Source organism: Mesoplodon densirostris, chromosome 18 (genome assembly GCF_025265405.1).
Source record: "Mesoplodon densirostris isolate mMesDen1 chromosome 18, mMesDen1 primary haplotype, whole genome shotgun sequence".
Taxonomy (NCBI): Eukaryota; Metazoa; Chordata; class Mammalia; order Artiodactyla; family Ziphiidae; genus Mesoplodon; species Mesoplodon densirostris.
This window is the reverse complement of record NC_082678.1, coordinates 8,143,275-8,155,882: the sequence shown is the minus strand read 5'-3', so window position 1 is coordinate 8,155,882 and position 12,608 is coordinate 8,143,275. Positions and strand designations below refer to the sequence as shown.

General features: G+C 59.9%; 1 protein-coding gene across 1 annotated transcript; it reads left to right on the top strand.

Moving 5' to 3' along the window:
* Positions 1-2,548: 2,548 nt before the first annotated feature.
* Positions 2,549-12,497, top strand: FAM171A2 (family with sequence similarity 171 member A2). The gene is made up of 8 exons (XM_060081331.1): positions 2,549-2,834; positions 6,151-6,378; positions 6,606-6,698; positions 9,013-9,171; positions 9,251-9,430; positions 9,531-9,647; positions 9,773-9,899; positions 10,495-12,497. Exons 1-8 carry the CDS (start codon positions 2,717-2,719, stop codon positions 11,978-11,980), a joined length of 2,508 nt encoding a protein of 835 aa, XP_059937314.1. The 5' UTR covers positions 2,549-2,716; the 3' UTR covers positions 11,981-12,497.
* The last annotated feature ends 111 nt before the right edge of the window (positions 12,498-12,608 follow it).

Sequence of the window (12,608 nt, the reverse complement as noted above, 5' to 3'; positions counted from 1 at the left end):
CCCTGGTGGGTGGCTTTAAACAATATTTTTTTCCATGATTTTGAGGGAATCAAACCTCAAGATGATCTGAGATTTGGAGAAATCACACACTGTCCCCACTCATAAAAGAAGGTGCCTAAAGCTGTGCTCACTGTGAGGAGGGGCCGAAGGAGACTGAGCAAGCCCTCAGCCTGAGGAAGGCAGGGTCACGGCGGGGACAAGAGCAGGCATTGCTCTCTGGCCGCCCTGCTGTTTGCTGTTCCTTCTTCCCCGCCAAGGGGAAGGGTCTTCAGTTAGGAATGAGGGCAGCGGTGGGGAGCTCACAGGAGGGCTGCGAGTGGAAGACAACTGTCCCACCGCAGAGACTGGAGTCAGCGGATAGAGGTGGGGGGTCCTCTTGGAGTCCTGAGAGGTTGCTGGTTCATGAGTTCAATATTTATTGAGCACCATGGACCTGGTACTGTTCCAGCGCTGGGGTGGAGCAGTGGACAAAACAAGGTCCCTGAGCTCATGGAACTTACATTCAACCAGGAGTAAAGAATAAACAAGTTAATGTATGGTCAGTGGCAGTCAGTGCTGGGAGTTGAAATAAAGATGAGATAGTGATCGAACTAAGTGGGTGTTGGGAGAGGGCTGACATTTTAGGGGGAGTAGTCAGGGAAGGTCTCTCTAATGAGGTGAGCAGAGAGATGAATGAATGAGGCAGGCAGCTGGAGGGAATAAAGTGTTCTAGACAGAAAGAGCAGCCAATGAAGAGGCCTGAAGTGGGAGCAGGCTTGATGTAATCAAGTAAAAGAAAGGAGGCCCCTGGGCTGGAGGCAGGAGACGGGTCCAGACGCGGTCAGGGGTGGGGGCAGGGAGGCAGCACCTTGTGGCTGTGGCCATGGGGAAGACTCTGGACTTGATGCTAAGTGTGGGGGGAAGCCACGGATTTACAGACTTACCTCACAAGAGCTGCTGGTATTTGATTTTACCCAAAGGGGTAAAAGGTAAATTCAGAAAAGAAGAGAACAGTTTGACATCCATGCATGGCAAGTTCCAGAACAGGTTTCTCGTTGTGTGACTGTGACCATCAAGGAAAAGATTAAGCTGTGATCCTTGAACACCAGCCAAACTCCCTCTCCCCTCCACCATTGTAATTGGATGGCCCCAGACAATTTATCTTGATCCAGCAAAGCATTTGGCATTTGTCCTTATAAACAAGACAGAAATGTGAGCTGAATGATAGAGACTCAGATTTAAAACCGAACAATTTTGATAAAGCTGAAGGAGATCTCTATGGGGGTGTCCCAAAGCTCCATCCTTCCGCTGCCTGTTAGTGTCATGAGTCCCTTGAATGGAGTCAGTGAAGCTTCTCTTCACCCTGCAGATGGCTCCGGGCTGAGAAGCAGCTCCAATACAATGGGTGATGAAGCAGATTCAAGGCAGCCTTGACAGATTTTAAAGTTGGGTTGAAACCAACAAGATGAAATTCACCAGGAATGAGTGCTAAATCCTGCGTTGAGGTTGTGAAAAAATTGGTTACATAAGACTGGAAAATCTGAATAGATGGAAATTTATGAGAAAGAAAAAAAGAAAGAGAAAAGCAGGGAGAGAGGATGAGAGAGAGGAAGGAAGGAAAGAAAGAGAAAGAAAGAAAGAAAAGAGGAAGGAAGGAAGAAAGGAAGGAAGGAAGAAAAGAAAGAAAAGGAAAGAAAGGTAGTTTTGTTCACAAGCTCACAACAATATGTCCTTATGTCAGGAGACCCAACCAGGACCTAACCAGGAGAAAAGCCTGACCTCTGGGGGATGGAGTTCCTTGCCCTAAGTATCCAGTCCTATTGTGAGAAAGAGGTGACAAGCCAGAGAGAACCAGGAGAGGGATAACCAGATTAGATGAGGGGTTTTAGATGAGGACAACCAGAAACTGGAAAGAAAGAGCGCTTGGCTGGGGCGCGGGCAAGCTTGTAGTGTGGGATTCAAACGTGGGGTTCCAAGCATTATGTTTGCCCAGTGATGGATCTGCTACTACGCTGGGCCAACAACAGCACCATTTATTGTGCCCCTGCTCCAGTCAAGCACGTGCTAGACCCTTTACGTCATTATCTCTTTTAATTGGTACAATAACCCCACGAGGTAGAGATTATTACAACTCTCATTTTAAAGGAAGGCTGTGGAGCTGTGGAGCAGAAAGTTAAGTAACTAGCTTATGGCTCAAGAAGAGGCAGAAGCTAGACGAGAACCCAGACTGGGTGATTCCCAAGGGGGCTGCGCCCTACCTCCCCAACATTGAGCAGGTGTTTGTGCGGAGAGAACTGGGCAGTTCTTACAGTTTGGGGAGACACGTATGACCAACTCTTTGTGTTGTAAGCAACAGTCATTCGCCCTCTCAAAATTCTGCAACAGATTTCCGGGGCTCAGGAACTCTGAGAACCCCTGTGGTTGGACCCTATTCGCTACATTCCCTAGCCGTTGGGGGTCTGGGCGCGCGGCGGTGGGCTTCGTGGCGGGCTGTGGACAGCGAGGGGGCGGTGCCCGGAGTCCCGCGTGGTGGGGCGCCGCCTGCAGGGGGCGCTGGCGGCGGCTCCTGGAGGAGACAATCGCACTGAGCGGCCGCCGCAGCCAGAGCTGGAGCCCGAGCTGGAGCCCGAGCGGGAGCCCGAACGGCGCGGCGCGGCGCAGAGCTGGGGCTGAGCGGGGCCGGCCGAGCGGGGCCGGGCGGGAGCCATGGGCCGTTAGGGCCGGGCCGAGCCCCGCGATGCCGCCGCCGAGTGGCCCCAGCGTCCTCGCGCGGCTGCTGCCGCTGCTGGGGCTGCTGCTAGGCGGCGCCTCCCGGGCTCCCGGCAAGTCGCCGCCGGAGTCCCCCAGCCCGCAGGGTGAGTGTCGGCCGGGAGGGGCAGTGATCGCGGGCCTCTGCCCCCACCCCCGCGATCGGGCCCCCGCCCGCCAGCCCCCTCTTCGCGGCGCTCGTGAATTGGGGGGTGTTCTATTCCCTGGATTTGGGTGGGGGTAGCTAGGCGACCGGGGGTCCTAGCTTACGGGGGAGAGCAGGGAGGGAGAGGGAGACCCGCCGGGCGGGGGTCTCGGGGAGACACAATGGGGAGGGCGGGGGTCCCCAGGCTCCGCGCCGTCGCCCCCTCCCGCCTTGTTTTTCTCCCTCCTGGTCCGCGAGGCGCTGCTGCCTGAGCCATTGTCTATCGAAGACACCCGCCCAGGGGCGGGCTGGGGCGGCCGCCCGCTCTGCAGCCCCCAGCGGGTTCCTCGCTCCCGACCCGGCTGGGTGGGAGCCCAGGCAGCGGCTGCCACCCTGGGCCCGGACGGGGGCTGGGCGCCTAGAGCTAGGTTTGAAGGGGGGAGGGGAGAGGGGGAGTGGGTGAGGCGGTGGGCGGATTGGCTGCTCGAATGGGGTTCTTCGCCCCGGAGTCTGACAGCCCCCAGACGGCCCCCCAGGTTCAGAATTTGGGGTGCACCAAAGAAACGCTGATGGGCCCATGATGGAGGAGGGGCTGCAGTTGGGGGGCTGTCTGGAAAAAGAGGTACGTTGTGATTCCCAGCTCAAGGCGCATGGCAGGGCTGTGGTGGCGGAGCCATGCTGAGCTGGCTATCTGGCCGTGGACAGTGCCGGCTGGGAGGGCAGGTGCCTGGGTCCCCGCCCAGCAGGCCTCCAGCCACTCCTGTCCGCAGCCCCCCCGCCAGGTCACCCCCTCCTCATCTCACCTCTCCATCGCAGTGGAGGAGACCCTCCCAGCGCCTCACGGGCCCAGGTGGGTGTGTGAGGTGGGAGCGGGGCGGGCTCCTGCAGCCGGAGAGGTGGGAGAGCCGGACCGTGACTCCCTGCCGACGCCTGGGTTCTCCGGGGCCTCCACCCACTCCAGCCCGCGCCCGCCTCCCAGCCCCTGGCCACGCACCCCAGCCACTGTTCTCCCCACCCCTGCCTCTTAGCCCCATCCCTGCCTGAAATGGTGCTCTCCACTCTTCGCCTTTCCACCAAGGAGCTGACAGGAAAAGCGGGGCAGGGGGGGTTGGATGAGGGAAGTGGGGTCCGGATGAAGGGAGGGGGTCGGATTTCCTCCTGGAATGGGGCAGGGCTGAAGCCTGGACAGGCGGATCCTGTATGGAATGTCAGGCTTTGAGGATGGGGAAGGATCTCCTCAGCTTCAGTCTTCCCTGCTCTCTGCAGGAGAGGAGGCTTTGCTGGGTAGGAAGGGCCCCTGTTTTCTCAGGAAACCTCTCCCTCAAGACCTGCGCCTCAGGGGAGGTGGCCCAGGGAATTGGCTGGAATAGAGCCAGGAGAGGGGGTTCTCCCAGGCCACTAGCTGGGGGCCCAAGTTGAGGGGAAGGGAGAAGGGCACCTGCCCACCCCCTCCCCAGCTTGGCACTGATGCCTCCTCAGGCCTTACCTGCCCACCCCTGTGTTATTCCCTAAGCCCCCTCCCCTTTTCTAATGCTCTGGCCCTTGAACCCAAGGCATTCCTTCAAATGACCATATTCCAGACTCCTGGGTCCCCCCTTCCCAGCTGCTCTATCCAGCTGCTCCTAGCCTGGGGTAGGAGTGGGGAGTCGGCAGGCCCCTCTAGCTTCTCAAAATTCCTGCTGGGTGGCCGGGAGAGAGGGGAGCGGTGCGGGGAGGCTACCAGTTCCCCGGAGAACCAGTGTGTGCAGCCACCCGCCGAGTTGGGCTCTGGCCTGGGAAGCGAGAGGGAGGTGGGCTCAGGCGAACAGCTGGATGGGATGCCAAGGGCAGGCGTGGTGCTGGCCCTGGGGTTGGTTGAAAGCCTGAGACAAGACACCTGTCGCTGTTGAATGTCAGGCTCCACCCGTGAGGCCCCGTGACCTCCACATGCCCTGCTGCCCTCGGCTCCGGGGTCTTCCTTCTGTACCTGGCCTCTCCTACGTTTGTGTCTAGCACCCAGCCCACTCCCCACCTCCCTCCTGGGCCCCACACTGAGGCCTCTGTACCTTTCCAGGCATGACACCCACTCCCATTATTGGCAGCAAGGTAGGGGTGAGTCACGTTCTTGAGGAGGGGCTGTGCTGAGTGGGAAGAGGTAGGTGGTGCTGTGGATCAGAGAGGCTGCCTGCAGAATCCATGAGAACAACTCAAGGCTGGTCCCTGCCCTGTCATCCCGTCTGCACTCAGGACACCTGCAGGCCAGCCTGGCCAGACCATCTTGAGGCCAGGGGTAGGGGTGGCTGGAAAGAAAGACTTGGACTTCCCTTCCCAGCCTCCTCCACACTGGTTACCCTTGGGCCTGGGTCGGCCCCCCCAGATCTCCTTCCCCTTGCCAGGGCCCCAGCTCCCTGCCCATCTCCTGGGAGGAATGAGGGCATTGCCATGGTGACTGACTGTAGCTGACCAGCTGGGAGGGGGCTGGCAGTCCATGTGAGGGGGAGGGGTCAGGAGGTACTTGTTTGGCCTTAGGGGTTGTGTGAGTCCCTAAATCTGAAGGGAAACAGGTGTGTGCAAAGGATTCTGGGCACAGGATGAATGATGGGAATGGCCAACCTGCTGGTGTCCCCTTCTCAGTTTTTTCTTGAGAACCCAAACTCTGACCCAACCCCCCTTCCTCCCTTCCAAATGGCTGAAACTTGACCGCTCTCCTCTCCACTTGCAGATCCCTGGTTCTCCGGTTATTCATCCTTTCTCAGCCCTCCTTCCCTCTCCTCTCCCTGACACCAGCCCCATAGGGTCCAGTGGTTAAGAATTTGGGTCTAGAGACAGACTCCCAGGTTTGGATCCCAGATCTCCCACTTTACTGTAGTACAAGTATCTAAACTCTTTGAGCCGCAGTTTCCATATCTATAAAATGGTCTAAGACATCGAGTCTAATACATCACTGACTGTAAGATACACCATTATTTATTTCATGTGCCAGTAAAAGAGGAAAAAAATGCTGCCGATTGTGATTATGACATATCGATCATAGGTGTAGCCTGAGTCCAGAAGTGTTAAAATGTCAAAATGTGCATGTGTCAGGCTTGATGAAATATGCTAATAGTACCACCTACCTCACAGGCTGATGTGAGGTTTAAATGAGGGCTCTATAAATGCTGGCTCTTATAATACCTTGTCTAGCCTGGACCCCAAAGCCACACCCAACCCACAGCCCCCTCCTCTGATCTCGAGGCTCCCCCCAGTTCTCTCATGCCTCCTCCCTCCTCCTCACTCCCCTCACCCCATCTTGCCCACAGAGATTCTGATCAAGGTGCAGGTGTATGTGAGCGGGGAGCTTGTGCCCTTGGCCCGGGCCTCCGTGGATGTATTTGGGAACCGGATGCTGCTGGCCGCCAGCACCACGGACTCGGAGGGCGTGGCCACACTGCCCCTCAGCTACCGCTTGGGCACCTGGGTGCTGGTCACTGCTGCCCGCACTGGCTTCCTCACCAACTCTGTGCCCTGGCGTGTTGACAAGCTGCCCTGTGAGTGCAGGGGCAGCTGGAGGGGGTGGGGAGCAGCTGACCCCATCAGCCCCTTCCCAAAATAGTCCTTGGGGGCGGAGAGGGCAGGCTTTCCAGCAGCTGCTGCCTGGGCTGGGGTATGCACGGGGGGCTGAGGGAGGGTGAAGTCACTGGGATTCAGACAGTGGGAGTGCCAGCCTAGGGGAGGGGGGGCTTGCTCTGGAGCTGACAGACCATCCCTCCTGCAGTGTACGCGTCAGTCAGCCTCTACCTGCTGCCTGAGCGGCCGGCCACCCTCATCCTCTATGAGGACCTGGTGCACATCCTCTTGGGCTCTCCTGGTAAGACCCCCGCTCTCCACTCCCCCACCCCTCCGCCCACACCAGCTCCTCTTCCCTCTCCCTGACTGGGTATAGAGAACTTCGCCTGCCACATGTTAGCTGGGTGCCCTTGGGCAAATCACTTAACCTCTCTGAGCCTTAGTTTGTTCGTCTGTAAGATGTGAACAACTGATAGTATCTACATCGTCAAATTTAGGTAAGGATTAAATATCGTCAAGCATGTGAAAAACTTCACAGAAGGCTGTTTATTGTTACTGGGGCTTCTCGTGGTTTCTATTCTCCCTCTACTCCTACTATTAGAATTCCCATTTCCTGCCACCTTATCTTCAGTGGATCCGCACGTATTTCTTGTGCACCTACTGGGTGCCTGGCTATATCAGAAGCCAGGGTCATTCCACAGGCATAGAACACCTATCAAGTGCAAGGACTGGAGCAATCCCACAGTGGCCCTTGTCCACCCACCAGGCTTTCGGTCTCACCCAACTAATACTTCCTGCAGCACCCGTGCTGTGCGAGGCATTGTCTCCGGTTCTGGGGAATAATGGTAAGGAAGAGCAGGGCGGCTCCCCACCTGGTGGAGTTCCCTGACAGGCAGAGCATTGCAAACGCTGAGATAATTACAGATCAGGCAGGGCAGGGGAGTGGAGGGCAGCTGCTTTCAATACCGAGAGGACCCTCACGTGGGAGAATAGCAGGGTGAGAGGATTTGGCGAAGGGAGCTGTGGGACGCGGGGGCTCAGGAGTTGAAGGGGGAGCAAAGGCACTTTCGCCGGAGAGGAATCAGGATGCAGGGGCAGAAGGGGACCGTGAGGGCACAGGGGATGCTCTGGACTGGCTACGCAGGATGGGGGCGTGGTGTCGACTGGTTGACGAAGCCAGGCAGAGGGTAAGTTCCATCTGGCTAGTACTAGGGAGCCACTGTGGGTTCTGGAAGGAGAGCCTCCCCTCTCCAATTTATATTCTTATCTTGAGCCCTTGTCCCCAGTTACTTTTCTGGTTTCCTCTTCTCCCTCTCTCTGATCCTGAACCAGAGGCTTCTAAGATGTCTTTGGAGGTTTCTAAAATGCCAAACGAACCCGAGCTTAAACCCTCCCACGGCTCCCACTGCTTTTGGTAGAAAGCCTAGACTCTTTCACAAAGCTGGCAGCGCCCTCCAGGGCCTGGCGCAGTCACCTGCAGTGCCCCGACCAGCAAGCTGCCTCATGCCCCTGGGCCTTTCTCCTGTCAGTCCTCCTGGAAGTCCCTTTCCGCTTTCTTTCCTGGCTGAGTCTTACTCACACTGCAGGGCTCCACAGGGCGTTCCCGAGCTGGGCAGGCCAAGCTCCTCTTGCACCATGCTATTTTACCAGCGAGGCAGGATGGGTGAGAGGAGGGGCCCTGGCACCAGACTGCCTGGGCTTCAATCAGGCTCCAGTGACCTTGGGCAAGTTACTGAACTTCTCCCGCCTCCATTTCTGCATCTATAAAATGGGGCTGATCATAAAGGCACCTACCTCAGGGGCTGTTGTGCTAATTTCAGGGGTTAATATAAGTAACCTGCTTAGAACAGTGCCAGCATATCTTAAAGCTTAATAAATGTTAGCTATTACCAGATTATATTGGAATACTGTTTATACATCCCGTCTGCTCCAAGCCAGACAGACAGACACACAGACACAGACACAGACACACACACACACACACACACCCTAAGTTGTCAAATGCAGTAGCCACATGTGGCTATTTGCATTTGAATAAATTAAAAATTCATTAAACTTTTTAGAATTAAAAATAAATGCAGTTCCCCCGTCGCACTAGCTACGTGTCAAGTGCTTAACAGCCCTGTGTGTCTCGTGGGTACTGTTACAGGCAGCAGGACACAGAACATTTCCATCCATAGCAGGAAGTTCTAATGGGTACTGTAATGAACAGCGACGCACTAGACTGTGAACTTGAAGGCAGGGAATTGTAAATTGCGTCTTATTCCTCTTTGTATTCTCAGCACCTCACACGGTGCCTGCCACACAGTAGGCAATAATAATTGTTTGAGGACCTGAACCTCGTCATTTTATAAATTAACATGGAAAGAGTGTTTCCGAGAGAGCAGGTAACTTGCTCGGGGGTCACACAGCCAGGACCAGAGGATGACAGGTCCACGTCCCTTCTAGGTTATCATTCTAAGCCTGCCCGGTGCTCTCCCCAAGTCACCACCCTTCCTGGCCTTCCCAAGTGGCCTAACCCATTGGCTCCCCTTCTCTTTAGACACTTGCTTTCTGCTCTGGTCCCTGGGGACCTTGTCCCTGGCCAGGCCACTGCAGCCCCTCTTTCTATCCAGGTGCCCGCTCCCAGCCCTGGGTGCAGTTCCAGCGCCGGGCTGCCCGCCTACCTGTCAGCTCTACCTACAGCCAGCTCTGGGCCTCGCTCACACCTGCCAGCACCCAGCATGAAATGTGGGCTTTCCCTGCCTTCCTGGGCACGGAGGCCTCCAGCTCAGGTATGCTGGGTGCCAGCCATGGAAGGGATGTTCCCCCCGCCAGGATTTAGGCCTCATCCCTTGTGTCCCCTTCCTGCAGGCAATGGCTCCTGGCTGGAGCTGATGCCCGTGGCTGCTGTGAGCGTGCACCTGCTGGCAGGTAATGGGACAGAGGTGCCGCTCTCAGGCCCCATTCACCTGTCCCTGCCTGTGCCCTCGGAGCCTCGTGCCCTCACCGTGGGCACCAGCATTCCAGCCTGGAGGTTCGACCCCAAGAGTGGTGAGTGCCTCAAGGAGGTGCAGGTGCTAGAGTTTGGGGAAAGAAAGTGGGACTTAAGTTGGGGGGACACCGAGTTTGATGAAACCCTCACCTCTCCCAGGGCTGTGGGTACGCAATGGCACTGGTGTGATCCGGAAGGAAGGCCGGCAGCTCTACTGGACCTTCATCTCCCCTCAGCTGGGGTACTGGGCGGCTGCCATGGCCTCCCCCACGGCCGGTGAGAGTTGGGTGGGGGACAGCAGGGGCGGGGGGTGGTAGAAGGGGAGGCTGGGAGAGTGGACTCCTTCTGAACGGCAGGAGGGACATCCACACCTGGGAATGCTAAGCTCTTGCCCCGCACAGGGCTGGTCACCATCACGTCGGGCATCCAGGACATCGGCACCTACCACACCATCTTCCTGCTCACCATCCTAGCAGCCCTGGCCCTGCTGGTGCTCATTCTGCTGTGTCTGCTCATCTACTACTGCCGGCGAGTGCCCCGCATCCCCTCCGACTGCTTCCCAATCCCCCAGCCTCCTCTCATCCCAGGCACTGACTGAGGCCAGCTCCATGCCTGGTCTTGTGCTGGGTGCTTGAGGCCCCAACGATGCATAAAACACACCTTAGATCCTCAAGGCCTGACAGGAAAGCACTGCATGTGCACATGCAGAGACCAAAGACTTGGGGGGAGAGGAGGCAGGAGCTGCGGGCCAGGCCCCTCCAGGGACACTCTGCAGCTGCTTCTACCAGCCAGCCCTCACTTTCAGGGGTCCTCAGGCCACACATGCCCCTGGTTGGCTTCGGTGCTTCTCCCCGGCTCTCACTGCACCTGCTACGTCCCAAGGAGTGCAGTTGATGCCGAGGGAGGCCCAAATGGGCACAGCTGCTGGCTGCTCCCCCAACAGACTCTCAAGCTCTTTCCGCACACCTCTCCCAGGACCCATCTGGGCTCCCCAACCTCTCTCGAGTCCCAGGCACTGTCCCCACCCCTCCAACTAGATCCATCCCCCATCTTCCAACTGCGGTGGAGGGAGCTGCTCTGGCCTCCACCCTTTCCTGACGGCCCCGCTCTGTCCCGTCTCCAGGAGGCGCTGCCTGAAGCCGAGGCAACAGCACCGCAAGCTGCAGCTCTCCGGGCCCTCTGACGGTAACAAACGAGACCAGGCCACCTCCATGTCCCAGCTGCACCTCATCTGTGGGGGACCCCTGGAGCCAGCCCCGTCGGGGGACCCCGAGGCTCCGCCTCCGGGCCCCCTCCACTCGGCCTTCTCCAGCTCCCGTGACTTGGCCGCCTCCCGGGACGACTTCTTCCGTGCCAAGCCGCGCTCCGCCGGCCGCCCAGCCGCCGAGCCTGCGGGTGCCCGCGGAGGCGAGGGCGCCGGGCTCAAGGGCGCCCGCTCCGTCGAGGGTCCCGGCGGGCTGGAGCCAGGCCTGGAGGAGTACCGGCGGGGGCCCCCGGGGACCGCGGCCTTCCTGCAGGAGCCGCCCTCGCCGCCACCGCCCTTCGAGCACTACCTGGGCCACAAGGGGGCGGCCGAGAGCAAGACCCCCGACTTCCTGCTGTCTCAGTCGGTGGACCAGCTGGCGCGGCCGCCGTCGCTCAGCCAGGCGGGGCAGCTCATTTTCTGCGGCTCCATCGACCACCTTAAGGACAGCGTCTACCGCAATGTCATGCCCACCCTGGTGATCCCCGCGCACTACGTGCGCCTCGGCGGCGAGGCGGGCGCAACGGGGGCGGGCGACGAGCCGGCCCCGCCCGAGGGCGCGGCCCCCGGCCCGGCGCGCCCTTTTCCCCAGCCCGACCCCCAGCGCCCGCTGATGCCGGGCCACTCGGGCGCGGGGGGCGAGGGCGGCGGGGGGGGTGGCGGCGAGGGCTGGGGGAGTGGGCGCTCGGCACCGGTCAGCGGCTCGGTCACCATCCCGGTGCTGTTCAACGAGTCGACCATGGCGCAGCTCAACGGGGAGCTGCAGGCGCTGACCGAGAAGAAGCTGCTCGAACTGGGCGTGAAGCCTCACCCGCGCGCCTGGTTCGTGTCCCTCGACGGGCGCTCCAACTCGCAAGTGCGCCACTCCTACATCGACCTGCAGGCGGGCGGCGGCGGCCGCAGCACCGATGCCAGCCTGGACTCGGGCGTCGACGTGCACGAGGCGCGGCCGCCGCGCCGGCGGCCCCTGCGGGAGGAGCGGGAGCGCACCCCTGCCGCCGCCGCCCCCCCGCCGCCGCCGCCGCCGCCGCCGCCGCCGCCCGCGACCCCGCGCCTGGCGCTCAGCGAGGACACGGAGCCAAGCAGCAGCGAGAGCCGCACGGGCCTCTGCTCCCCGGAGGACAACTCGCTGACACCGCTGCTGGACGAGGTGGCAGCGCCCGAGGGCCGGGCGGCCACGGTACCCCGGGGGCGGGGCCGCAGCCGCGGGGACAGTTCCCGCAGCAGCGCCAGCGAGTTGCGGCGCGACTCGCTCACCAGCCCGGAGGACGAGCTGGGGGCGGAAGTGGGCGACGAGGCGGGCGACAAGAAGAGCCCGTGGCAGCGGCGGGAGGAGCGGCCCCTCATGGTGTTCAACGTCAAGTAGCACCCGGCCTGGCGCCGCCTCCGGGCAGGCCCCCGCTCCCTCCGCCCGGGCCCGCCCCCAGGGTGCGTGCTCCGGGGGGCCGCGGGGGCCCTCGCCCTTAGCCCCCATTCCCGGCCTGGAAAGATGCCCGGGGGCCTGCGGAGCTGTCCGGTGGTATGTGCTGGGTAATGTCTCGGGAGGGACCCATGTCTGCCTCCGAGAAGAAAGTGGGAGGGGTCCAGACCCCCGACGGGAGGTGCTGGGGAGGAGGGCTGGGTGGGGGGGGAAGCAGTGCCTGTATAAACGTGGCTGTACATAGAAAGCTCTATCGTGGGAAAGCAGGAGGGGCACCTGGGCCTCAGCTGCTAGTGTGAGGGCTGGGAAGGGAGGGGTGTTCTAGTGGACCCCTGGGAGGGGAGGGGGTGCTGCTTGCCGACTAGCCCACCTCTGGGCTACGATGTCACAGGGCTGGAGGCTGGGGCAGCTCTGGGGACTAGGGGATAATGTGATGGGATCGCTGTAGGCAACAGCAAATATAAAACCGGTGAGATAAACTTCTGTGTGTCTTTCTGTGAGGTGGGGGGAATGTGGACACTGGATGGGGGCCCTGGCTCAGGGGCCCCCTGGGGAGGGCAGGCAGGGTGGCCAA

Bases quoted from the DNA above. Each gene is read 5' to 3' on its own strand.
- FAM171A2 (XM_060081331.1), top strand. From the start codon at position 2,717: ATGCCGCCGCCGAGTGGCCCCAGCGTCCTCGCGCGGCTGCTGCCGCTG. The intron at 6,379-6,605 runs GTGAGTGCAGGG...TCCCTCCTGCAG, and splicing joins GCGTGTTGACAAGCTGCCCT to TGTACGCGTCAGTCAGCCTC. The intron at 9,900-10,494 runs GCGAGTGCCCCG...TCCCGTCTCCAG, and splicing joins CTGCTCATCTACTACTGCCG to GAGGCGCTGCCTGAAGCCGA.